This window comes from Amborella trichopoda, chromosome 8 (assembly GCF_054954075.1).
Source record: "Amborella trichopoda isolate Santa Cruz 75 chromosome 8, AtrichopodaSantaCruz75HAP2 v2.0, whole genome shotgun sequence".
Lineage (NCBI taxonomy): Eukaryota > Viridiplantae > Streptophyta > Magnoliopsida > Amborellales > Amborellaceae > Amborella > Amborella trichopoda.
The window spans coordinates 6,568,305-6,590,259 of record NC_142343.1 but is presented as its reverse complement, the minus strand read 5'-3'; the positions used below and the strand labels follow the sequence as shown (position 1 = coordinate 6,590,259).

The 21,955-nt window shown below is 36.2% G+C and overlaps 2 protein-coding genes across 6 annotated transcripts; one reads left to right on the top strand and one right to left on the bottom strand.

Annotated features, from left to right (window-relative positions):
* The first annotated feature begins 2,057 nt into the window (after positions 1-2,057).
* LOC18436211 (Chaperone DnaJ-domain superfamily protein) lies at positions 2,058-9,957 on the top strand. 5 transcript variants are annotated; one of them, XM_011625827.3, is made up of 5 exons: positions 2,088-3,368; positions 6,651-6,816; positions 7,719-7,751; positions 7,869-7,963; positions 9,072-9,957. In XM_011625827.3, exons 1-5 carry the CDS (start codon positions 3,018-3,020, stop codon positions 9,300-9,302), a joined length of 876 nt encoding a protein of 291 aa, XP_011624129.1. In that variant the 5' UTR covers positions 2,088-3,017; the 3' UTR covers positions 9,303-9,957. The 5 variants fall into 5 exon arrangements, with proteins under 5 accessions (XP_088701792.1, XP_011624129.1, XP_006846296.2 ...); XM_088845664.1 differs by lacking the exon at positions 2,088-3,368 and adding an exon at positions 4,838-4,923; XM_088845666.1 differs by lacking the exon at positions 7,719-7,751 and having other exon boundaries at positions 2,058-3,368; positions 6,651-6,863.
* A 2,429-nt stretch (positions 9,958-12,386) lies between these two features.
* On the bottom strand, positions 12,387-21,603 carry TOC75-III (translocon at the outer envelope membrane of chloroplasts 75-III). The gene is made up of 8 exons (XM_006846234.4): positions 20,550-21,603; positions 19,439-19,757; positions 18,282-18,503; positions 17,947-18,054; positions 15,226-15,417; positions 14,427-14,675; positions 13,696-13,950; positions 12,387-13,079 (listed from the first exon to the last, which is right to left on the bottom strand). The coding sequence occupies exons 1-8, from the start codon at positions 21,542-21,544 to the stop codon at positions 12,840-12,842; spliced, it is 2,580 nt and encodes an 859-aa protein (XP_006846297.1). The 5' UTR covers positions 21,545-21,603; the 3' UTR covers positions 12,387-12,839.
* Between the last annotated feature and the right edge of the window lie 352 nt (positions 21,604-21,955).

Here is a 21,955-nt window from a genome sequence, read left to right as displayed (position 1 = left end):
AAAATGAGATCCTAATTGAGATTAGCTGGTGACTGTGAGCCTCCCTCCAATTTTCCCTTTCTTTTTTGAGTTTTCATGGCTATTCGTAGAACGCACACTACACACGGGCATATATAATATAAAGGGATTGTATACAATGAGGCTATTTATAAATATATTTATAGTTCCAGATTGGAATTTGTAGATGGATGAGCCACATTATTGATCCATTCTTTTTTAAGACACTAGTTGATTTGTAAAACTTGAAGTTTTATAAATAAGTTAGATCTTATTTTATTTAAAACTTTAATAAAGTGAATAATTATTTTATTAAAATTTTCAAAAAAGATTTTCATTTTTTGTGTGCAATGCATGTACAAGTAGTTTCAACTTTCAACGAACTTTCAACTTCCAAGTATGTTACACTAGGTATTTAGGGAAAATTTACATAAAGGCTGCAAATAATTGGTCCTAAACTTTTGAAATTTTATGCCCATTTCGTAAAATTTTATATGCTTTATTTCAAAATTTTACTCGTTCGATGTTGCAAACGTCGAACCTTTTAATTTTTGGAAAAAAAAAAAATAAAGTTGCAATATTAAAATGTAGAATTAAGGTGCACCTCAAAAATCCATCATAAACGATTGTTTTGATGTCGGAAAGCCCTCTAATTGATCATCTCGACATTGATATATATGACTATGAAAAGAAAAATGTAAAAGATTTTGAGTCCCTAAAATAGTGTATATTGCAACAAGTTATCTGCACCGTCTCTTTTTTAAGATTTTTATGTGTTTATAGATCTACTTGATTTAAATTATTTTTCGAGTTTAAAATTTTAATAACTAGAGATGAACATAGATTCTCAAGCCATCCTAAAAATTTTTGTCACAAAAAATAAATTTAATTTTTTAGTTAATTTTTTGTTTTTGTTTTGTGAATCCTCAGTTAGTTTGATGTCCAAGATATCATATCAAACTATATCTAGGTGGGTCTGATATTGGGAATATTGGATAGCCCCATATAGTTAGATTTTTTTTTTATTTTTTTATTTTCATATGGAACGGTTTGATGCCTCCAATATTAAATCTTATCTAAAATTAAAAATAAAAAAATTAAAGCAGTTCAATATCTCTAATATTGAACTGCTATCATATACCAATGGTAGCCATGGTTATGGCATACTAAATCCCGGTTTCACTGGCTACTAGCTCCTTTGTATTTATATTTTATCTATTCGTCTTTTTTATTGTGTTTGTTTTTGTTTTGTTTTGTTTTTTTTGGTGTGCCCATATAAGACTAAAAAGGGGCGAGATAGTGATTAAGGGGATAAAAAAGGAATAAGGGGTCCGATTATGGAAATGGTGAACAACTCAAACCAACATCGAACAACATTATACCAATTCATGCATAAAAAAAGATTAGTATGAGGAAGTTTGATGTTTTCTTGAGTGGTCCAATATTTTTAGCATCGAAATGCCCTATGATTTACCAATTCATGTGAAGCTTGATCTTTGGAAAACTAAGTTATTTTCACCGAGAGGTAGAATCACTTGATCAAGTCTTCCATAGTCAATATGCCTGTTTTCTTGAGGTCTCTGTTGCACATGCCTTAACCTGTGGTTAAAAAGATAAAAAAACTTATTAGAGAGTTTATATGGGGTTCTTTGGATGGAGGAAGAAAGTGTCATTTAGTGAGCTGAGAAAAAGTTTGCATCCTAAAGTCAGAGGGGGGTTTGGGTACTAAAAAAGTTAAATACGTTAATCAAGCTTCACTAGCTAAATGGTGGTGGAGAACCTTGGGAGATGAGAATCAGTTATGGAAGGAGCTTCTTGTGGCTAAATATGGTTTGGACAACAGTGGTTTTATTGGAAGAGGAAGAGGTGACAGGTTCCAATCTCAAACTTGGAAAGGTATATATATACTAATAAAAAAATAGTGTCGAGAAATATGAGATGGGTGGTTGGTGATGGAGATTTGGTTGCTTTTTGGTCGTCTAGATGGCTGGGAGATGGTTTGTTGAAGGTTATGTATCAAGATCTTTATGAGAGATGTGAGGCTCAGCGTCTTTATAATCGCAGTGATAGTGGAGGATGTTGGAACTTGCAATTTGCCTACAACATAATTTCAGACGTGCTTATCTCAAAATTTACAGAGTTGATCCAAAGACGAGAAGAGGTCTATGTGTCTGGTGAGGTGAGAGACGAAATTATTTGGGAACTTTCCAACGAAGTGTTTTTAGTAAAATCAACATATCATCTATTTTTCAATGATAGAGTGCGATGTTCTTTACATAAGCTTAACACGATATGGAAATGGAGGATTGCTCATAAAGTGCAAATGTTTGTTTGGATCTTATCTCAGAATAAGATTTTAACGGTAGATAATTTGAGAATTAGAAGTAAAGTGATTGTGAATGTCAGTATCTTTTTTTGCATTGTCCTATTGCTTTTCAGTTGTGGCAGTGGGCTTTTAGTGTTATGGGTATTATGATGCATGTGCCAGTGTCTTATTAGGAATATTTCAACAATTGTGTTTATCCAACCTGTTGAATAAAGGAGTGATCATCTGGAATATTTTTAGGGGCTAGTTGCCATGGGAAAACTAGATGGAATGAAATCGTCACACTTTTGATGGGATTGGTTATGATATGCTGAGAATTAAGGAGAGAATAATTCATATGGTTTTCGTATTCAATTACATCTTGATGTCGAGATGATGAATTTGATGATATTTGGGCATCCAAGCAACCTCTTCTATTGAAATTTTTGAGGTAGAATCTAAATTGATTGTTTAGAGCCTAGGCTGCATATAAACTTTTCCCAATTTTTTTATATATAAATATACAAATAGATTTTTAAACCATTTCAGAGGTTTTCGTCATAACAAGCGCACCTTGTCTGATAAGGTTATTAGTACAGTTGGAATAGACCCACTCGCTAGATCCAAGAGGCTCAACGCATTTTTTATTAGTAGAAATTCAGAAGATCGATTGCTTGTAAATAAAACTGCAAATTATGAAGGATAAGGCAGTTAAATGGTGGTGCTGAACATGCATGGAAACTGCAATTTTAGCTCCACCCATCTTCTTCTTCTCTCTCCATCTCTACCCTTTACCTCTGTTATTCCAGCCTCTTTATGGACACCATGTGGCAGTAAGCGCCATGAGAGTGAGCTCAGATCTTCTTCCCTCAAAACCCACTTCCCCAAAAGCTTTGTGAGTTGTTGTATGAGGAAGAAGAAGAAGAAACTGCATTGGATTGTCAAGGCAAACCCTAGAGAAACCCCTTATGATGTATTGGGTGTTTCCCCTTCTGCAACTCCACAAGAAATCAAGAAAGCTTATCGAAAACTTGCGCTCAAGTACCATCCTGATGTGAATAAAGAGGTAACCATTTGCCATATTCCCCTAATATGTTCTATAATTCTCTCAATTTAAATTATGAGTTCAGAAGTATTTTTCCTTTTTGCCTTCCGGTTACTAGTTGAGCAATATTGATGGGTTTTCTAATTGAACCTTTGAATTTTTTATTTCCATTTTAAGATTCCTTTTTTAACAGCTGAAAATTTGGTCAATCTGTTGTTTTGGGTATTATTGGAGGGCTGAGATGACTAACGGCTTTTAAAATTAGCTTTTACATAATGGGGATTAAATTCTTGTGATACCGATTAATCTTTTTAATCCCAATTTGAGAAAAAAAGTAAAAAACAAAACTAGTATTCCTGGTTGAATATGACAACTCGAGTCATTGAATTCAATTTTTTTTTGAGAATTGGTCAAATTTGAATAGTTTAAGAAGTTCTTCTGAATGTTACTCTGCATTATGGTATGTATATTATGAAACTTGGAGATAGTGTCAATTTGTATTAATTTTATATGCTTTTCCTGGACAGCTTGTTTTTCTTCCTAGACAATTAATGGAATTTGATGGGAAACATCAGAGCATAAGATGGCTGATTCTTGTATCAATATTCCTCAATGGATTGGTGCTTTTTGAGGGAGGGACTACTAAGTACTCACGCTGCTTTACTAGACCTTGGTTCTTGTCAGGAAGTTAAGCTATAGGATTCGGACTTGGAACGTCGTTTTGCAATCGTCAACACCTTAAACAGACAAGCCCAAGCCTGATTTCTTTATTAGATTTTGATTACTTATTAGGATGTTGAATTTTGACAAGTACTGTGTACAACTATAATGAATTGAGAAATGTAGAGAATTGAGGATTTTGAGAAATGGTTTTTTGTACTAAATTCAATTGGAAAATGTAGAGATTTGGAATTCATCTTTAATGATGTAAGCATGAGCACTTGATCACTCAGTCAAATCCATTAGAGATCCGTCTGGTTTTCTGGTGTTACTTATTGCACTGACCAACAAAGTTGAAGGGTAAGTTCTATAGGACAGTTGTGAGACTAGCTTTGCTCTATGGGGCAGAATGTTGGGCAGACAAAAAATAGTATACCCATAGAATGAGTGTAGCAGAGATGAGGATGTTGAGATGGATGAGTGGCAAGACAAGAAGAGATAGAATTCGAAATGAATCCATTCGGGAAAATTTAGGTGTGACACCAATCAGCAATAAGATGAGAGAGAATAGACTTCGGTGGGCTGGGCATGTGTGGTGCCGACCCAGTACAACACTTGTAGGAGGTGTGAGTTAGTTCAACTGGAAGGATTGCAAAAGGCAAGGGGTAAAAACGACATGTTTAGAAGTAATCAGAAAAGATATGGGGTCTTATGGCCTCACTAAGGGTATGGCATTTAATAGAGCAGGGGACGGATTAAGATTAGTGTAGCCGACTCCAAATAATTAGGAAAAAGGCTATGATGAGGATGATGACTTATTGCGCTGATAAGGCAGTTAAAGATGCACACAAATGCTAAATACGGTATTGTAAGGCATGGGACAACACTATGATTTCTAATTCTTCTTTTTTATAAGGTATTATATCCATTTATCATTTTTTTTGGATCTTCCATGTCAATAGAAGGACCATCTGCTTTTACCTTTATTGCTAATATTGAAATTCATTGCTACAAATATGAATGTCATAAGGTCTTCTTGGCTGGCTGGATCACCTGCGGTGTTAGTATATTACTGAAGTTATTAGCCCGTCTACTCCAAACCTTCTTTAGTCTGGCCTTTTGAAGACTCCAAATGCTTCTTGCCTTTAGAGAAGGCGTGACACTATCCAAAGCGACTATTTTCCAGCAATTTTCCTTTTGTATGTAATTTACCATTTTTTGTCGACATGCTTCTATTAGGGTCCTAAACCTAAAAAACCCTCGAGGATTTCCATTTTGAGGAATTTTTTCTTATGAATTACATTCCAAATTTATCTAATAGGGGAAACTGTTGGGGTTTTGTTTAAGTGTGGTTTATTAGGTTATAATCATAGAATTTGAGTAGTTTCGGACATTGCTTTGTCCTACTTCATTCTTCCTCCTCTCTCATATATGTGCCAGAAGCAGTAGTCAATAGCAGATCCACATGCATGAAAAATGTGAAGCAAGTACAGGTTCTGATAAGCATTTGATTGAAATTGTAAGACATTAAACATGTTTTCTTTTTTCCTACTTGACATTTTCTCGGAGATGGTTCACTGTCTTATGATAAGACCTGGATTTCACAGTTAGATCGTTTTCTTCATTTTTTTTGGCATTTTGTTTTGAATCTCCTGTTATTTTAGTCACAAGATATGCATAATTTTCATTGTTCATTTCCGTAAAGAGGACTGATCTCACAATGAAAAGGTCAGAAAAGGCTTTATATTTTCTTCCAACTTCTACACACCCAAGACTTGAAGTCCATAAATAAGGGTCACTTGTTTTCACTTTTCCCATATCTGATGGCTTCCATCTCTTTTTCAAATTTTCTTTGAATTTAGTGTTATTTGAAAGATTAATTTTCATTAATCAGTATGAATTTTGAAATTCTGGATGAAGAGTTCTGGTCTCTATTTCTGTTTAGATGTGAAAGGCACCACCTAGCTGCAGGTTATGCTTTAGGAAACCAGTTAACCTGTATTCTTACTTTGAGGGGATTCACTTGTCTTCCCATTTCTTATGTCTTGTTCTTTCCAAAATCTTAGCTTAGTTTCTGAGCTTTAGGAGCAGCTATGAATGCATTTTCCATAGGCTGCTACTCCTCTTACCATCTTTGATTGTGCTTTCTTTTCTTTACTTTTTTTATTCCCTTATTTATTGGTGTTCTTGAACGATTTGAGTAGTTAGATCCTACCTTGAGTTCCACGCAAGAATCGGTCTCTATTTAGTGAAGCAAGACATTATTTTCATTCTTGGAACTTTTTGGGTGCATGCCAACTTAGTACTTTACCATCATCCTTGAGAAGCAATTCCTTGTTGATATTTTGTCGCTGTTTGATGTTCCTAAGGAATATCCTTATTCAATGCTGTGAAGGCATTATTTTTGTTTTGAAGTCTGATCCTGGAAAAAAAAAGTACAGGTTACTTAGTTAGAAATCTTTGTGTTAGCTTAACTTTACATTTCACATAAATATCATTGGGGGTTAATGTTTTAGCGTACACTGAAATTCACAACTCCATGCATGGTATCTTGTGACTGATACATAAATTTCAAACTATTTTACTTCATGATTAAGCTCTTTGATTATGTTTTACTTCTAATCTTTGTCTTCCATTTACTAGGCGAATGCCAAAGAAAAGTTCATGCGAATCAAGCATGCATATAATACCTTGTTAGATTCGGAATCTCGTCTCAAGTATGGTTTTGGAAATGGGAATTCAGATTATTCAAATTGGAGAAGTGGAAGGAAAAGAACTACTCAAGATGAGGAAGAGTTTTATGGATTTGGTTTGACTCCATATCCCTCCAAAACCTTATATATGTACATGAAAAAGGTTTGAAATGCCCATTCCTTTTTGTCAAAAGCTAAATTCATATAGTTTTGACAAATGGCTGATGCATACATGTCGATATTTAGTCAGACTAGTACTGATGTTCTTGCATTTGTGTGTGTGTGTGTTGGGGTGGTGGTGTGTGGATGTGTGCATGCACTCGTGTGTGTGTGTGTTGGGGGGGTGGTGTGTGGATGTCTGCATGCACTCGTGTGTGTGTGTGTGGGTGTGTGCGTGCATTCGTGTGTGTGTGTGCACTCGTGTGTGCGTGTGCATGTGCAGGTGCGTGTGCGTGTGCGTGTGTATGTGCGTGTGCATGTGTGCGTGCGTGTGCTTGTGTGTATTCTCGCATGCTTGAGTGCGTGTGCGTGTGCATGCTCGTGCATGTGTGTGTGCGTGTGCCTGTGTGTGTTCTCGCATGCTTGAGTGCGTGTGTGTGCTCATGCGTGGCTTTGTGGGAAAGAGACATCTTTTCTTAAGGTTTATATCAGAATGTTTAACCTTCATCAAGGTGAAATGAACATAAGAAAAAATGGTGCTCAGATACAAATTGGACAGCCATTTTCACAAAACTACTATTGAAGTCATTGAGCATCAGCCATTTTCATAAAACTACAATTAAAGTGATTGAGCGTCAAGGCGGGCATTTCAACCATGATTATTTTGCTATATATTCTCTCTTTCCATTTCATATATTATAACTTGGTAACACCGTTTCTGAAGTTCTAGTCGGAAGGCATATGAACCTACCCTAACTATATCCTGTAAACCTTCAGAGATAAAATGCAACCACACTCATTGAGGAGTATGTTAGTCATGATAGAAAATATAAGTTCTCATAAAGTGTATTTGCTGCAGGTAATTTTTTGAGAGATGTACAAATAACGATAGGTAGATATGTTATTTGAGTGGCGAAAAATCCATGGCAATTGAAATTGCATTTCTGTGTTTGCAAATTGTGATTAATGTGCCTTAGAATAATATGAAATTTATTTATTGATATTACAGAGGACTTCCTCCGGGACCTGCAAGGGGAGTTCAACAATTGGGAAGCAAGTGTTTATTCACAAGCAAAGCCAAAGAGTTTGTGGGAAGAATTAGCGGTTAGTATGATAATCTAGCACAGAAAGTTCCAAATTTCTTACTTGTAAATAATTCATCTAACTATTTGTTGTCATTTGTACATTCTTTAGTGCTGCTTGCATTTTTCTCTGCTTTGTTTAGCATAATGGTGATGATGCTATTGCTTTTGTCGCTGCAATGGTATTTGCTAACTACATATTTACTTTCTGGTACTATTGTTTTTCTCTGTTGTGCAATTGGTTGTGGATCTTGCTGCTTCTTCTTCTTTTATATTTGTGAAACTACCTACAATTGGTAATCTTCCATTGCTCTTTTTAAATGATGTATTGATTTACCAATATGTTGTCCTGTGATGTGCCTTTTCATCGCGACATTTGCTTGTGGCTTTGAAGATTTCTACTCTAGCAAGTTTATTCTACTCTAGTAGGGTTTCTTTTGGTAGTGTTACATCTGCTTAATATCACTGTTTTCAATTGAGAAATGTCTTTCTCTGTCCCCAAATTTACATGATACTGGAGTGAGATAACTACCCCAAATTGACGTGATACTGGAGTGAGATAACTATGGCTTCTGACAAATCCTTATAAACCCCATGTTGGTTGTTTGACCCTATAAGTGGATCTGTGTAACCGCCTCAGTATGCATTTCAGCTTTCCCCTTTAGGTGAATCTCTCTCTCTTCTCTCTCACTCACACACACACATATTCTCAGTTGACCAGTAGTTGTGGGGAAATCACCTCTTAGTATGGATTCCAGCTATCCAATGCATAACAAAAGTCCATTTGCTGCCATCAAGGCTTAAATCATGTCTGAGCTATTGGGGCCCTGGAATGCAAACATCTGTAGAAAACACAATTGAAGCATTATGATCAATTTCTGGGACACCAAACTCTCACAGTTCTCTCTCAGTTTTCTGTTTTCTTTTTAGTCAATGTAATACAGAAAATCACATTCACAAGGATGCTTCAAAGTTATTCAGGTACATTAAATATTACTTCACATAGTCCTACTTTGAAAAGGTGTTAATAGTTTATTTTATCCAAGTAGAGATAGTTCTTACTGGGGTAGATTTAGCCAGTTCATTTAGTTAGACATATTGCTTGAAAGTCCTTGATTTATGGTCCACAGGAGATCGGTGAAGAGTTTGTGGAGTTTCTAGAGAAAGAACTCAACATTACAGATGAGAATATCAACGCTGGGAATCCAGATAGGGATGATGAGGTGAAATCGAATGAGAAACCAGGTTCACAAACAAAGGAAGATGCACAGAACCAGGCTAGAAGGGAGACCAGTGTAGAAGATAGCATTGATGAGATTGAGGCTACTCTGAGACAGCTGAAAAAGGAGCTTGGGCTATAGGAAATGGTGGCCTGGATCGAACGATATGATTTATCTTTCCCCGGTTAAGATTCATGTAAATTCAGTTCCTTTTGGACTTTGTTTGGGAGAGAGATAGGTTAAGGAAGATAATGGCTTAGTTGGCAGCTTTCAATTGCATTCCATACAATACGGAAAGGGGTCGGGCCCTCCTTCCAAATAGAATACAAAACGCTGCTTATTTCGGTGTTTTCCATGACTGCACCAATGGGAAAGGGTGTGGGTGAAAAGTGTGGCGTTGGCCACTAACACTTTGTAACCTGTGTGGTGAAAAAATGGATTCTAAGCCCTTCCAAAATGAAGCATTAATCAAGCTTGAAAATTGAGGCAATGAATAATGCAATCTGACCATTGCTAGTGCAGGCTTTTTGTGGATTATTCATATAGGAAGCTGAAAGGATTGCACGAGATGCAGCCAGGGTTCTTTCAAGGATCATTATTCTTGTTCTATTACAGATTGGCTCAGCTATGTCTGTATTAACTTTTTTACTATGTTACTATTGTTTATCCTCATTTTACCCCTGATGATAATGGTATCCTTCTAAAGTAGAAACCTTGAGTAGTTGTGACCACTTCAGCATATTCTTTGTAATATTCATGAGATTTTCTACATTTCAAAGAAAAAATGATTTACTAATAGTCCCAAGAATTTAGATGTCCTTTCTTGTCGTCAAATAGATTGAATAGAAGAAAAGATGGGAAAGGCACATTGATTCAATTTACATATCTTCGTTACTTCAGTTTTTTTTTTTTTGAGTGTGTCCCCTCAACAACAGTGGCGGAGCCACACTGAAATTACTTCAGTTTTATATCTATTGCCCCATGTAACTATTATCTCTCAATATGGGTGGCAACGGGCCGGGCCTGGGGCCGAGCCAGGTCAAAAATAAATGCAGAAAAATAAAAAAAAGAAGCAAGAAAAAAGCATGGCCGGGCCAGGCCAAACTAAGCCGGCACTAGCCCTAGCCTCGCCCTTGGCCGCAGTTTGTGGCCTAGGCCCTACTTTTTAGGGCCGAGCCGTCCCACCCATTGCCAGCCCTATCTACCAAGTTGTAGGCTTGGTTAGGGCGGGTATTGAAAATATTAGTCTCATACTATATTTTCTCAAGGATTCTTGACAAAGATCAAAATGTTTGTGAAAATTTTGTTTGGTAAATATAATTACTTGGGCGTTTTGAGGTTGAGCTTTTCTCCTTTGATGTTGAATACTTGTTTCATGGGAAATTTATCAGATTATACTTAAAAGTTGAATTATTTAACATTTCAGCTATTATGGTAATTTGATAAATTTCAGAACCCTGTGTCATTTGATGTGCTATTTGAAATTTGATCAAACGAATTGGTAAGATGTTAAGTAGTTCAAATCGTAGGTGTAATTTGATAGATTGTCCTTTCTAGAATTTGGGTTTCTGGAGGTTTTGTCATGTGTTACATTGGTTATGCAAGAGTTCTCTTTTAACATGAAAATAAGGATTGTACTTTATGATGGCAACAATTTTTGTTTTCTATGGAAAAGTAAATAACAAGACTATTTATCCTTGATGTCCTCCATCATTTTTGGCTAGAAATTGGCGAACTAAGGATGTGCATTGATTAGGCTGTTCTCAAACTTTGTGGTACACTTTAAGCTTTCATAGTTAATGGTTGGAAATAATTGTGACTTCTTTGTAATAAAAATAAATGATATTATAGTGTGCAATCCTCAATAAATTGAAACTTTGTAATTACCGAATCCACATATGGACAAAAGCTCTGGTGGACACGCATACTAATAAATAGGAAAGCTTTATATTAGATTTATTTAATTCAAAGTGTATTTGTTTAATCCTATATTTTGTACACATCCTCAATGATGGCGAACACCCTTGTAGAATAAATAGGGAAAAAAAAGAAGAATAAGTGTTATTATGGTATTTTCACTCATAGAGTATTTTTTTAATGCACTTTATTTTTTGAGATATTTTTTACCTTTATCCTATTATATAGTAATTTTTTCTCTATAGGTATTTTAAATAATTAATCAATGATAAATTAGATAAAAAAATCATTTATTAACAAAAAATAACATCATCTATATGAGGTAAAACATCACCCATATAAAGCATTAATTGCCACAAGCACCTCCAATTAACACCTTTAAAATGTAACTCCTTAATTTATTGAAAAAATGAGTAGAGGCATGTTTTTCCTATTGAATTACCAAAAAAAGAGAGTAATTAATCAAATATAAAATACAAATTTTTAATAGAAAAAAAATTATTTAATAGCTATAGTAGATAATAACATCATCCACATCAGATATGACATCACCTATATAAAATATTAACTGCTCTTGAATACTAATAGAATGCATTATTTTCTTATAGAAATAGAAATATCTATTCTACCTCCTAATTACAAAAAATACCTTCACTCGAAAATTTTGTATTACAAAACAATGATGAAAAATATCCAAAAATATTGAGTATATTAAAAAACATTTCCATGCATAAGAGTACCCTAACAAACCCGTCTTTTAACTGCAGATTGAAAAAATTCCCCCATCTTTTAACTGCAAGAGTAGTAAACTATGCTCCCAAAGGAACATAATATACATGCTCGGTTAATATCTGTTATCATTTACGGTTAATATCTGTTATCATTTCCGGTGGATATCAGATCCACATTTAGATGCGTTCGATTTTTCAGTTTTTTCTTTTGTAAGTTGTTCATGCAGTGAATTTAGTACCATCGCCAGATTTTGAGGTAAAAAATTAAATAGAAAAAATGTGTGAAATGGATTACGTAAATTTTGAAGTGACCCATCCAAATCGACAATCCAAATCAGGAACAATCGGCTTTCAAAACACTAGAAAATAGCTTAGAAGAAAAAACGAGAGAAAAAGGGGAAGACGAAAAAAATGTGATAGACCCTCACCTCAAAAACAAATATCCTCATAAAAGTTGCATAGCTCGCCGATTCCCTCGCCGATTCCCCATCCAAATCGGCAATCAGGAATTACCGGCTTTCAAAACACTAGAAAATACCCTAGAAGAAAAGAAAAAAGAATGTTATAGACCCTCATCTCAAAAACAAATATCCTCTTAGAAGTGGCATACCTCATCCTTAAATTTTCAAAGCCCAGTAGTTTCAAGCCAAAAGCATACTCTCTCTCTCTCTCTCTCTCTCTCTCATAGTAACACAACTATACTTGAGAACGAGATTTGTTGCTGCAAATTCCTGCTTGAAGAGCTACTCGAGAGAGTGAGAGAGCCAAAGTGTGGAGTACTCAAGGCTTCCATAATGTCAGTTATGGGCTCAAATCCTATAAATATCCTCACTCGTTTTGCCGTCCAAAATGGAATTTGGGTATCATAAGAATTGAAGATACCCCACGAATAACTCAACACAATAGGACAGCTCCTTCCTCATCCGCAGCATCAAGACTCGAGAAAAAAGAAAACCTAACAACCAAAAACATAAATTCAAGGTGAAAAATAATTTACGGAACAAAACCCCAACTGATGAAACCTATGTCCTTAGAATCTCTCTCCGAATCTGAAGAAAATCGCGCCTGTGCCTGAATTATGGTCAACAGCATACTCAGCTCTCACAAGACCCAACTTTACACCTGCTCCATAAGATGATCCACTCCCTGCTCTCCTGAAAAACTCAGTTGGGTTCCCTTTAACTTCTTTGGAGCTCCCCAAATCGTTTCCATGCTCTGCAAACGCATACACGTGTGTGTTCCTTATGGGTATACGCAACTCTGCTGCAAGCTGTAACAGCAAAAATATCAATACATTAGCATACTATGTGGATCAATTTTTTGGGAATGCATGCTCAAATTATTGTCCTATTTGGATCAATTTTTTGGGTATGAAAGCACAAATTGGTGTTCTTTCAGAAGTGTTTAGCTCGTCATTGTGTAGGTAAAATCGAATTAGTGCATTTTTATGGAAGTTCTCTAGATCTTGTTTTAGTGTATTTTAAGCTGGGGTGAAACGTTCCTTTTTTGTGGGAGAAAGCAAATCAGAAACCGTATAATTTATGGGTTACCATATTTTTTATCCAAATCTTTTAGCCTGACATTAAATGGGTAGAATTTCTATCAACAATGGCCAATTTTAGCTGTAAATTCATACCAAAATTCAGCACAAATTACATTCATGAAACATTCCCTGGGAATCAAAAAAATCCTGGATCAATAGTCGATGACACCTAAACTATTAAGTGAAACCACTATGGCTTGTTTGGTTAGGTGACTGCTCAATGACTATGCGATTGGAATGGAGGGTTGACACAACCAACTCCAAAACTCAATCCAAACATTGCTAAAGCATATTAAAACGAAAGAACATAAACACAGAACTAGAACGGTTTGTCAATCATTACCTCAAGAATGTTACGGCAAGCTCCCAGTTCACCCATGTTGTAACCTCTCACCGAATAGGGGCCACCTAAGGTGAAAGCATCATAACTTGGAAGATCTCCCACGCAGCCACCATAGTGACCATGGAGGACCAGGACAGGAGGTGGCGGCTTTCCTGCCCCTTCTTGCACGGACTTCAACTGAATGAAGCGGGTCATAGATAATTGGTGGCGATTGAAAAATGGGAAATTAGTGCCAATCCCAAGACCTTGGTCTAACTGCAAAAATACTTGCAGGAACAAATTAGTATATGAAATTTCAAAACTGCAGTCATGAACTGAACAAATTTCTATTACATTGTAGGGTTTAAAGCCGGAAACATACAAAATGGTAAAGTATACTGAATATAGTCCAATGGACAATGGAAGAATGAAATTCATAGGGTCATGATTTTCCCATGAAATTACAACAGTGATGACTGATGAGAAAAAGATGGACCTGCCATAATGGGCAAAGGCCCCCAATGGTGGGTCCCACTTTTATCGTCATCAATCTATTCATCAGAACACGGTCCAAATGGACTAAGGTTTTCTCTCTTTAGACAACAGAATACTTCAAATCATAATTCTACTGCAAGTAATTATTCCCAAAAGCCCATTACATCTTAGATTCAAAACCAAAAATTTGCAGCAACCTCAAAAGAGTATTTTTCTTATTGTTGGGCTAAAACAAAATTAGAGAAGATCATATTTACCTGAAATACATTCCTCTCGCCAACTATTGCTCCATTCACAAATTTGGTATTGTCACGTGTGATGTTCGCTTGCACAAAGGCCATACGATCAACGCCCGTGCCACTCAATGTTGTTGGGGGTCCATCCATGCTCAACCCACCACTTGGCAAAGCACGGGCACCATTAGTGCAGATGCTACTTGTTTCATCACGTGTTGTGATTTCTTCCAGGACAAGCCCATATGTGAACTTGCTCTGTCGAGTGAAATTCTGAAATTTAAATGAGAATCAATTAGTGACAATTGGAAAGTAGCCAACACACATGGAGGTCCCTCTCTCCCCTCTCTCTCTCTTTCTCTCTCGCCCTCACTCCCTCACACACACACAATCTCATTCTGACTCACACACACACATGGAGCTCTCTCTCTCGGCGCACCCCCCCAGGGGGCCCCAACAACAGAGCAAAGTCTTTTTCTCCCTACAGAAAGATGGTCTCTCTCTCTCTCTATATCTTTCCCTCCAAAAACTCTCTCTGTGTCCCCATTTCTTACCATCTTTTTATTTTCTTCTTTTTTTTTGTTTCTTTTTTTTTTCTTTACTTTGTTTTCAGTACAAGCAAATTATGTGCCTAGGAATTGCCTAGTCTTCTCGAGTTCTTAGTTCCATTGTTGGAGGAGAGAACACTTCCTTCTTTCTTCATTTGATCAAAGAAGGAAATAATATATTTGAAATCCCAGACCTAAATTTTACAAGTTTGAACCAGCAGTCCCCTACAGAGGTAAAGTTTTAACATCTAATAGGAATGACACTGGTGGCTAACCTCCATAATGTTCGCTTTGAAGCCACTTCGATCAACCCAGATAGGAGGAACTTCTTCCATGCCAGGCCCACCTGTAAAAACTGGACTCAGTTTGCGACTGTTGAAGACGCTTGCACGAAATGTTCGGTTCCTAGGATTGTAGACTCCATCTACATAAGGATGCACATATTCGAACTTGAAGGAAAGATCATCCTAACAGCAAAACCAAGTTAAATAAGAAAATAAAGATACTCTGAAGCCAAGCAAAACTCGATGTAAATAAATTCCAGAAGTATTACAAGTAAATCCTCATCTATAGCTTTGCTGAAGAATTAAGTTCCTGACTGAAATGAGGGAAAAAGAGTATGGTGCACACCATAATCCAGACAATTATATACAAGTTCTCGAAGGGTATTGAAATGGAACACACTAACTTACTAAATTTCTGAAAGGCAATCATTGCCGAAATAAAAGATTCTAGTTCCAGATCCTATTTTGTCAAATGAAGAAGCATGATGAAATGCCCCACCATGACACTAACAAAACCTGGCACATGCTGCCTTCAAGAACATGCAACACATTGCAAATTCAACATTATACAATATAATTTTGCACAATCCTTTTGCAATTTTATAACTAATCAAATGGTAGGCTCTGCAGCACAAGGAATTTTGGAAATTTCTCAAATATTCACATAAAAAATAGTGAACAAATGATTTGCAACATGTTCCCCCCCTCCCGCAAAAAAAAAAAAAAAAAAGAAAACAAAAAAAATAAAGAACAACATATTGGCCACACATGGTTGTCATTTTCTTTAAATTTAGAATTCACGAATAATGAAGGGAAGTCAAGTTAAAATTTAGGAATTTCAGTTGCACCAGCACTATGTATCTCAGTAGAACCCATAATAATGATGTCAATAAGATCCCAAGGTATATATATATAGGGAAAGCTTTCTGTGTGACCCCAACAAGATATAAGTCATATGTAACCACTTCTTAGGCGTTTGATCTCAATCGATGGCTAGAAATGTTCATGCCACAATGTCACACCAAACTTCATTTTATCTTTCATTTTATCTCTACAAAACATTTTTGGATGAAATTTTGGACATCCCATCATAAAATTAGGGTGAACCTGGAAAAAAAAAAAAAATTTCCCATAAAAATAAATGACCACAATGCCCCTGATATTTTTGGGGGTATTCTGGTAATTTATTATTAGAAATATTTTTATTTTTATTTTTATTTTTATCATGTGCGCCCCTATCAGATATGCCCGAAATTTGGTTTCAAAATAACTTATAGAATAAAAATAAAACATTATGAGCTGCTACATTAGATCTTGACAGGATCTGACAAAGAGCCAGCTTGTGACATTGTGATGCAAGCCATATACTTAGATTTGACGGCTGAGATCAAGGGTATATATATATATATATATATATATATATATATATATATATAGGAATATACTACAAAACGGCTATAGGAAAAAATGAGCAGCGATTTCGCCTACCCTCATCACCATCCAAACTTCATCACACGGTCATAGTTGTCCGGTAGTGTTTCAATTTTCATTTTTTGTTTTTTTACTAATCGGAATGATCTGAAATTTGGAACGTGTGTACATCTTAGTGTTTTTAATTTGTCTAGAGTTCACAACCCCTCAAAATACAAAGATAGGTGTGGTGGGCCCTATCACCCAATTATTGTTTTTAATAATTTTATTTCTTTTTTTTATCATGTAATTTAATGCCGGGTGCACGCCCCCCCTCTTATTGACAAGAAAAATAAGAAGACGGTGCTACCCAGGTAACTTTTATTTATTCGTCAAGGTAACTTTTATGTTTTTGTCATAACTTTTGTTTTTTTTGCCATGGTTACTTTTATTTTTTTGTCAAGATAACTTTAATTTTTTTTTGACAAAAAATTATTTTTTTGTTAAGATAACTTTTATTTTTTTGTCATAACTTATATTTTTTTGTCATGATAACTTTTATTTTTTTGTCATAACTTTTATTTTGTTGTCAAGATAACTTTTATTTTTTTTTTTGGACAAAAAATAAAAAGTTGGTGATGCTTAGGGTTCAAACTAGGAACCTCTTTAGAGGGAGACAGACGTGATAACCGACTAAACCACAACCCCACTTGTTGTCTTATCTTTTATAATAAAAAGATAAATTGTATTACCTTTTCAAGCCCAAGTACCATGCTCAAATCCCATATTGAAAAAACAAAAGAAGTTTGAGGTCCATAAAACCCTCCTCGATACCATGATTTATCGCGTGTGCAAAAAGCACGATCAAGCATGAGGCTGATAGAGGCACACGTGGCAACACGGCCGCGTCATAATCCGTCATCGTCCGACTCGCCCGTTCTGTGGCGTCATAATTTGTTTCGTGACGTCAAAATCGCCTGATTCGCCCGGTTCCTTTCTAAACACGGGCAGTTTCCTGTTTTGAGTTAGAATCGACACGAGGCGACCGATTCCTGTGTCGAATCGCCTGAGTCCGTGCTGACTCGACAATTTTTAAACCACTATATATATATATATATATATATATATATATATATATATATATATATATATATATATATATATATATATATATATATATAAACAGTTGCTAAAAACACTGATATGCTATAACCCATGGTTGGCATTAAGCAGACCTAAAAGTGCACATAATAACTAAAAAATGAGTTTACGGAGAAACAATTTAGATCACAGTAATTCTACCTGAGGGTTAAGCAGGTTGTTGGAAGTCACAGATCCAAGTAAAGATCTGTTCAACCCTTTTATGTTTCGATGCTCAAATGAGACAGTTCCACCTGGTTGAATTGAAGCCTGAAAAAGGAGTATCAGATTGTGAAACCCATATTAAAAATACCAACTAACAAAAAAAATAAATCCAGAACTCTGAAATATCCACCCAACAAGAAAATTCTATGTACACTAATCTCATGGCTTTTCACAACTACCTCCCAAATCTGATAGCAAAGCAATAAATCAACATCAGAGAAATTGTCAGCTCCACTTATGGTTAGCATAGAGTAAACAAAAGTTAGGCTTACCAAGGTCGGACGTCCTTGACGACCAGGCACAATACTCCATTCTGTGCTAACTTCAGCAGTTTTCTGTTCAAGTTCTTTGAGCTTTATCTCAACAATAATCCCACCCTCATTCTTCTCATCAGGTCGAGGGTTTACCTCAATATTGGAAAAAAGGGCCAAAGAGTTTATGTTCCTAAGAGCTTGTTTCCCAGCCTCTATGTTGAAGACATGTCCTTGTCGAAGCTGAGCAGATCAACCACTAGAATTTTAAAAAAAAGTGGTTCTATGCTAGATATTAATAAAAATAGAGAGTATATTGAATTGATCTAAGAAGAAGATGATCCACACCCAAAAGCTGTTTTCTTAAAACATCTTCAGTGCAGTGCAAAAGGAGAATATGATCCACCTAATAGTTTAAACGCATAAGCGGCTCAACTGGGTACAATAAAAGTAGATCATAAATTATGTGGTAGGTACGCAGTCTATTAAAGATTTGAGTGACAGACTCCCATGACAAGGTTTTTCTCGGACAAAAACTAATGAACAACTACACAAGAATATTGATGGCAACTACCATTTGAGCTGGTTTATCTAAAAACAAAGAATTTGAACATATAGTTCAACATAAATTACTGTAGCACACAAAGATTTATAATTTCACCAAGTGTCTATCATCAAAGATGTAGAAATTCCAACATGAGAATTATTAATGCATTATTTTCTCTATGAGCAATAAATTGCCATTCACCAATAAGGTGCGAATAAACCAGTAAAGGGCGACAGAGTTGCAAAATGTACGGGAATGGAAACATAAAAAGAGAAAAGCTTATGCAAAGTTATAAAATCCAATGTTTCACATATGATATTCCAAAGAGAATCAGATCTTAGTTTCTAGTTTCTACAGTCATGAGGTTCTTTCTAGCACCTAATTTTCGACCTACATATAGCCAACTGTGTTTATTAACAAACACTTAGATCCCAAGCTAACGTACCCTGATTTTCCAAATATGACACTGTAACAAAAGTCAGGCATTGCAAACCATATAATCAAAGAGCATCCAATTAGAAATGTCACAATTTGGGAGTTCTAGTCCATATCCACTGTGTGTATTATTGCTTTTTTTATTTTTGAGAGAGAGAGAGAGAGAGAGAGAGAGAGAGAGAGAGAGAGACCTAACCTGCTTGGGCAATTCTCTCCTAATAATTGGCAATTCAGTATTCCCCTCACAGACATTTCCGAGTTTATCCTGGAACTGAACAACAAGTTGAGTGATATCGCCCTCCACAACCTCACACACCACTTCTCTTGTATTCAAGTTGCCAAAATTCACAACCTGGGCACATGCGTAACCCTCATCATGGTACCATTTTTGAACTCGGTCTCGGATTTTCTGGAGAAGCCTCGCACTCACTTTACCCTGCTCCCTTAGCATTGCCAAAACTTCCTTCTGTACACGAATTGGAAGCAGACATGGTCTTGACCTTTCCATTCTCTTCCTGCAGTTGTGCTAGTTCAGTTTTCTGATTAGCTGTTTTTATTCTTTGATAACTATCTCATTTAATGGGTTTGACTGCTTACTAATTCCACATAAATGGTTAAACCAAAATCTTATAAGAGTGAATAAATAGACATCAAAGCAATAATATGCAAGATACTGTCAACATTAGTGGCCATAATTTCGTGAATAATGCACATGTTTCCATTTACATGCATTATTTAGAATAGCAGCTACACCATTCTTGAGTAACATGAATTTTGACCCACATGCATTTACATAGTACTTTTCTTGCTTTTGATACCATGTTTCTCATGGTTTTCATAATTACTTTATTAACATACAAAATTTTCATTTAAACATACAAAACAACATAAAAAAGCATACAAAAGTACATCTGCCAAACAACCATGCAGTAAAATACAAACTTTTACTACAAACGGAATAGTTTGTATTTCCATCTACAAAATAATACGTTTTGAGTTATGAAAAGCAGGTGAAGCTTTGCATTAATTCACAAACCCTATAGTGGAACCACTTTATATTGAACTTCCTAGGAACCTAATCAACTACAAATGAAAGACCATTTGAGTTACTCCAAATTTCGCTTACAGTGGATCTTCATGAAATAGCTTCCTACTTGCTCAAAAAAATTACTCAACCAAATTACGAATGCAAAAGAATTGAAGTATAAGTCCTAATCAATTGAAGTTACTGTAGAATTCATAAAAAAACCAATCTTGTTATAAAAAAACTAAAAGGCCAAAACCATGAATAGCAAAAAATCAAAAACCTGTATTCTGCTTCTTGGCGCTTGATATACTCGAACTTTTCTCTATCAGTCATGTCAGGGTCCATATCAACTGGCTTTGACTGAGGCAATAACCCCACATTTATACACTTAAAAGCATCGGCTGATTGCCATGTGCTCTCTGCGAAAGAAATGTTAACCGCAATTGTACCATCAGGCTTCGTCTTCGCCTCAAGATCAACCTTCTCAAACATCCCACAAGTAGCTAGGGTTTCCAGCTCCTTTTGTAAATGTGCTTTGGTGTAAATTCCACCAGGTTTCAGCGAAACCATTTCAAAGAAGGAGTCTTCTGTTCCCACAACTGAACCTCTTTTCTTATCGAAGAACAAAATCTCAGAGGTTTTGTATTTCTTAAATCCACTGAGTTTGTTAATCTGCACAAGTATATTTGCAGGCAAGCCATGAGGGTCCCATTCTTGGTTTTCTTCCTCTTTGGCCACGGCCACTGGAGAAAGTAATTCTGACCAAAACCTGCCAAAACCGCCGGAATCCCCACCACCTCCACCATTTCCACCACCACCTCCACCTCCATTGCCACCATAAGAAGAGAGACGACAAGCAAAGATGTGGCAAACAAGGCCTGCAGCTGCTGAAATTCCTAGAATTTTTCCAATAATAGAGGATTTTTGCTTCGCCCATTTGAAAGGGTCGAAAGCATTGTTGCTTGAGAGGTTGACTTTTGAGGTGGAGACACCATTAGAGACGGTGGCTCTAAGATTAGGGTTAGGGTTTGATGCAGAGACAGTAGAGGATTTTTGCTTCGCCCATTTGAAAGGGTCAAAAGCATTGTTGCTTGAGAGGTTGACTTTTGAGGTGGACACACCATTACAGACAGTGGCTCTAAGGTTAGGGTTAGGGTTTAATCCAGAGACAGTAGCTTTTGGATTGCGGTTACGGTTGGGGTTAGGGTTAGGGTTTAATGAAAGGGAGGGGAGAGAAGGAGTGCAGACATGGCTGTTTACTGTGAAAACAGCCATGGGAGGATAAAAGAAGAGGAATTTTTTTTTCTTTTTCCTGTATTTTGCCCCTCAACCTTGGAGTAGGGTTTTACGGGCGGGTTTCTTATAGGAAATATGGCTTTAAAGGCCATTAACGTTTATCAAAATACCAGGAGGACTCTCTAACGTTGAAGCGAACTTAGGCGTCAACTCGTTAGGTATACAGACAAAAGTTCAGGGTAGTCACGTCACAAAATTTCGAGGGACGAAATTTCGGATTTCGTTTCGGTACTGAATAACTATAAAGGCAAAAACGCTAAAACTTAACATTTTCGTCCCTCTTGAGAATTGCCCTTGCCTCGACTCTGCAAACGAGAGAGCCTTTCCCGTTTGGTTAGTACGCTGTTTTACAGTTTTAGAGAGAGAGAGAGAGAGAGAGAGAGAGAGGTT

What these genes read in the sequence shown, in the direction of transcription:
- LOC18436211 (XM_011625827.3), top strand. Translation starts at nt 3,018, where the DNA reads ATGGTGGTGCTGAACATGCATGGAAACTGCAATTTTAGCTCCACCCAT. An exon ending in ATCCTGATGTGAATAAAGAG is followed by an intron (nt 3,369 to 6,650) that starts GTAACCATTTGC and finishes TCCATTTACTAG; the next exon opens with GCGAATGCCAAAGAAAAGTT. An exon ending in GTTTGTGGGAAGAATTAGCG is followed by an intron (nt 7,964 to 9,071) that starts GTTAGTATGATA and finishes TATGGTCCACAG; the next exon opens with GAGATCGGTGAAGAGTTTGT.
- TOC75-III (XM_006846234.4), bottom strand. Translation starts at nt 21,544, where the DNA reads ATGGCTGTTTTCACAGTAAACAGCCATGTCTGCACTCCTTCTCTCCCC. An exon ending in CGCCAAGAAGCAGAATACAG is followed by an intron (nt 19,758 to 20,549) that starts GTTTTTGATTTT and finishes GCACAACTGCAG; the next exon opens with GAAGAGAATGGAAAGGTCAA. An exon ending in CTTGCCGTAACATTCTTGAG is followed by an intron (nt 13,080 to 13,695) that starts GTAATGATTGAC and finishes TTGCTGTTACAG; the next exon opens with CTTGCAGCAGAGTTGCGTAT.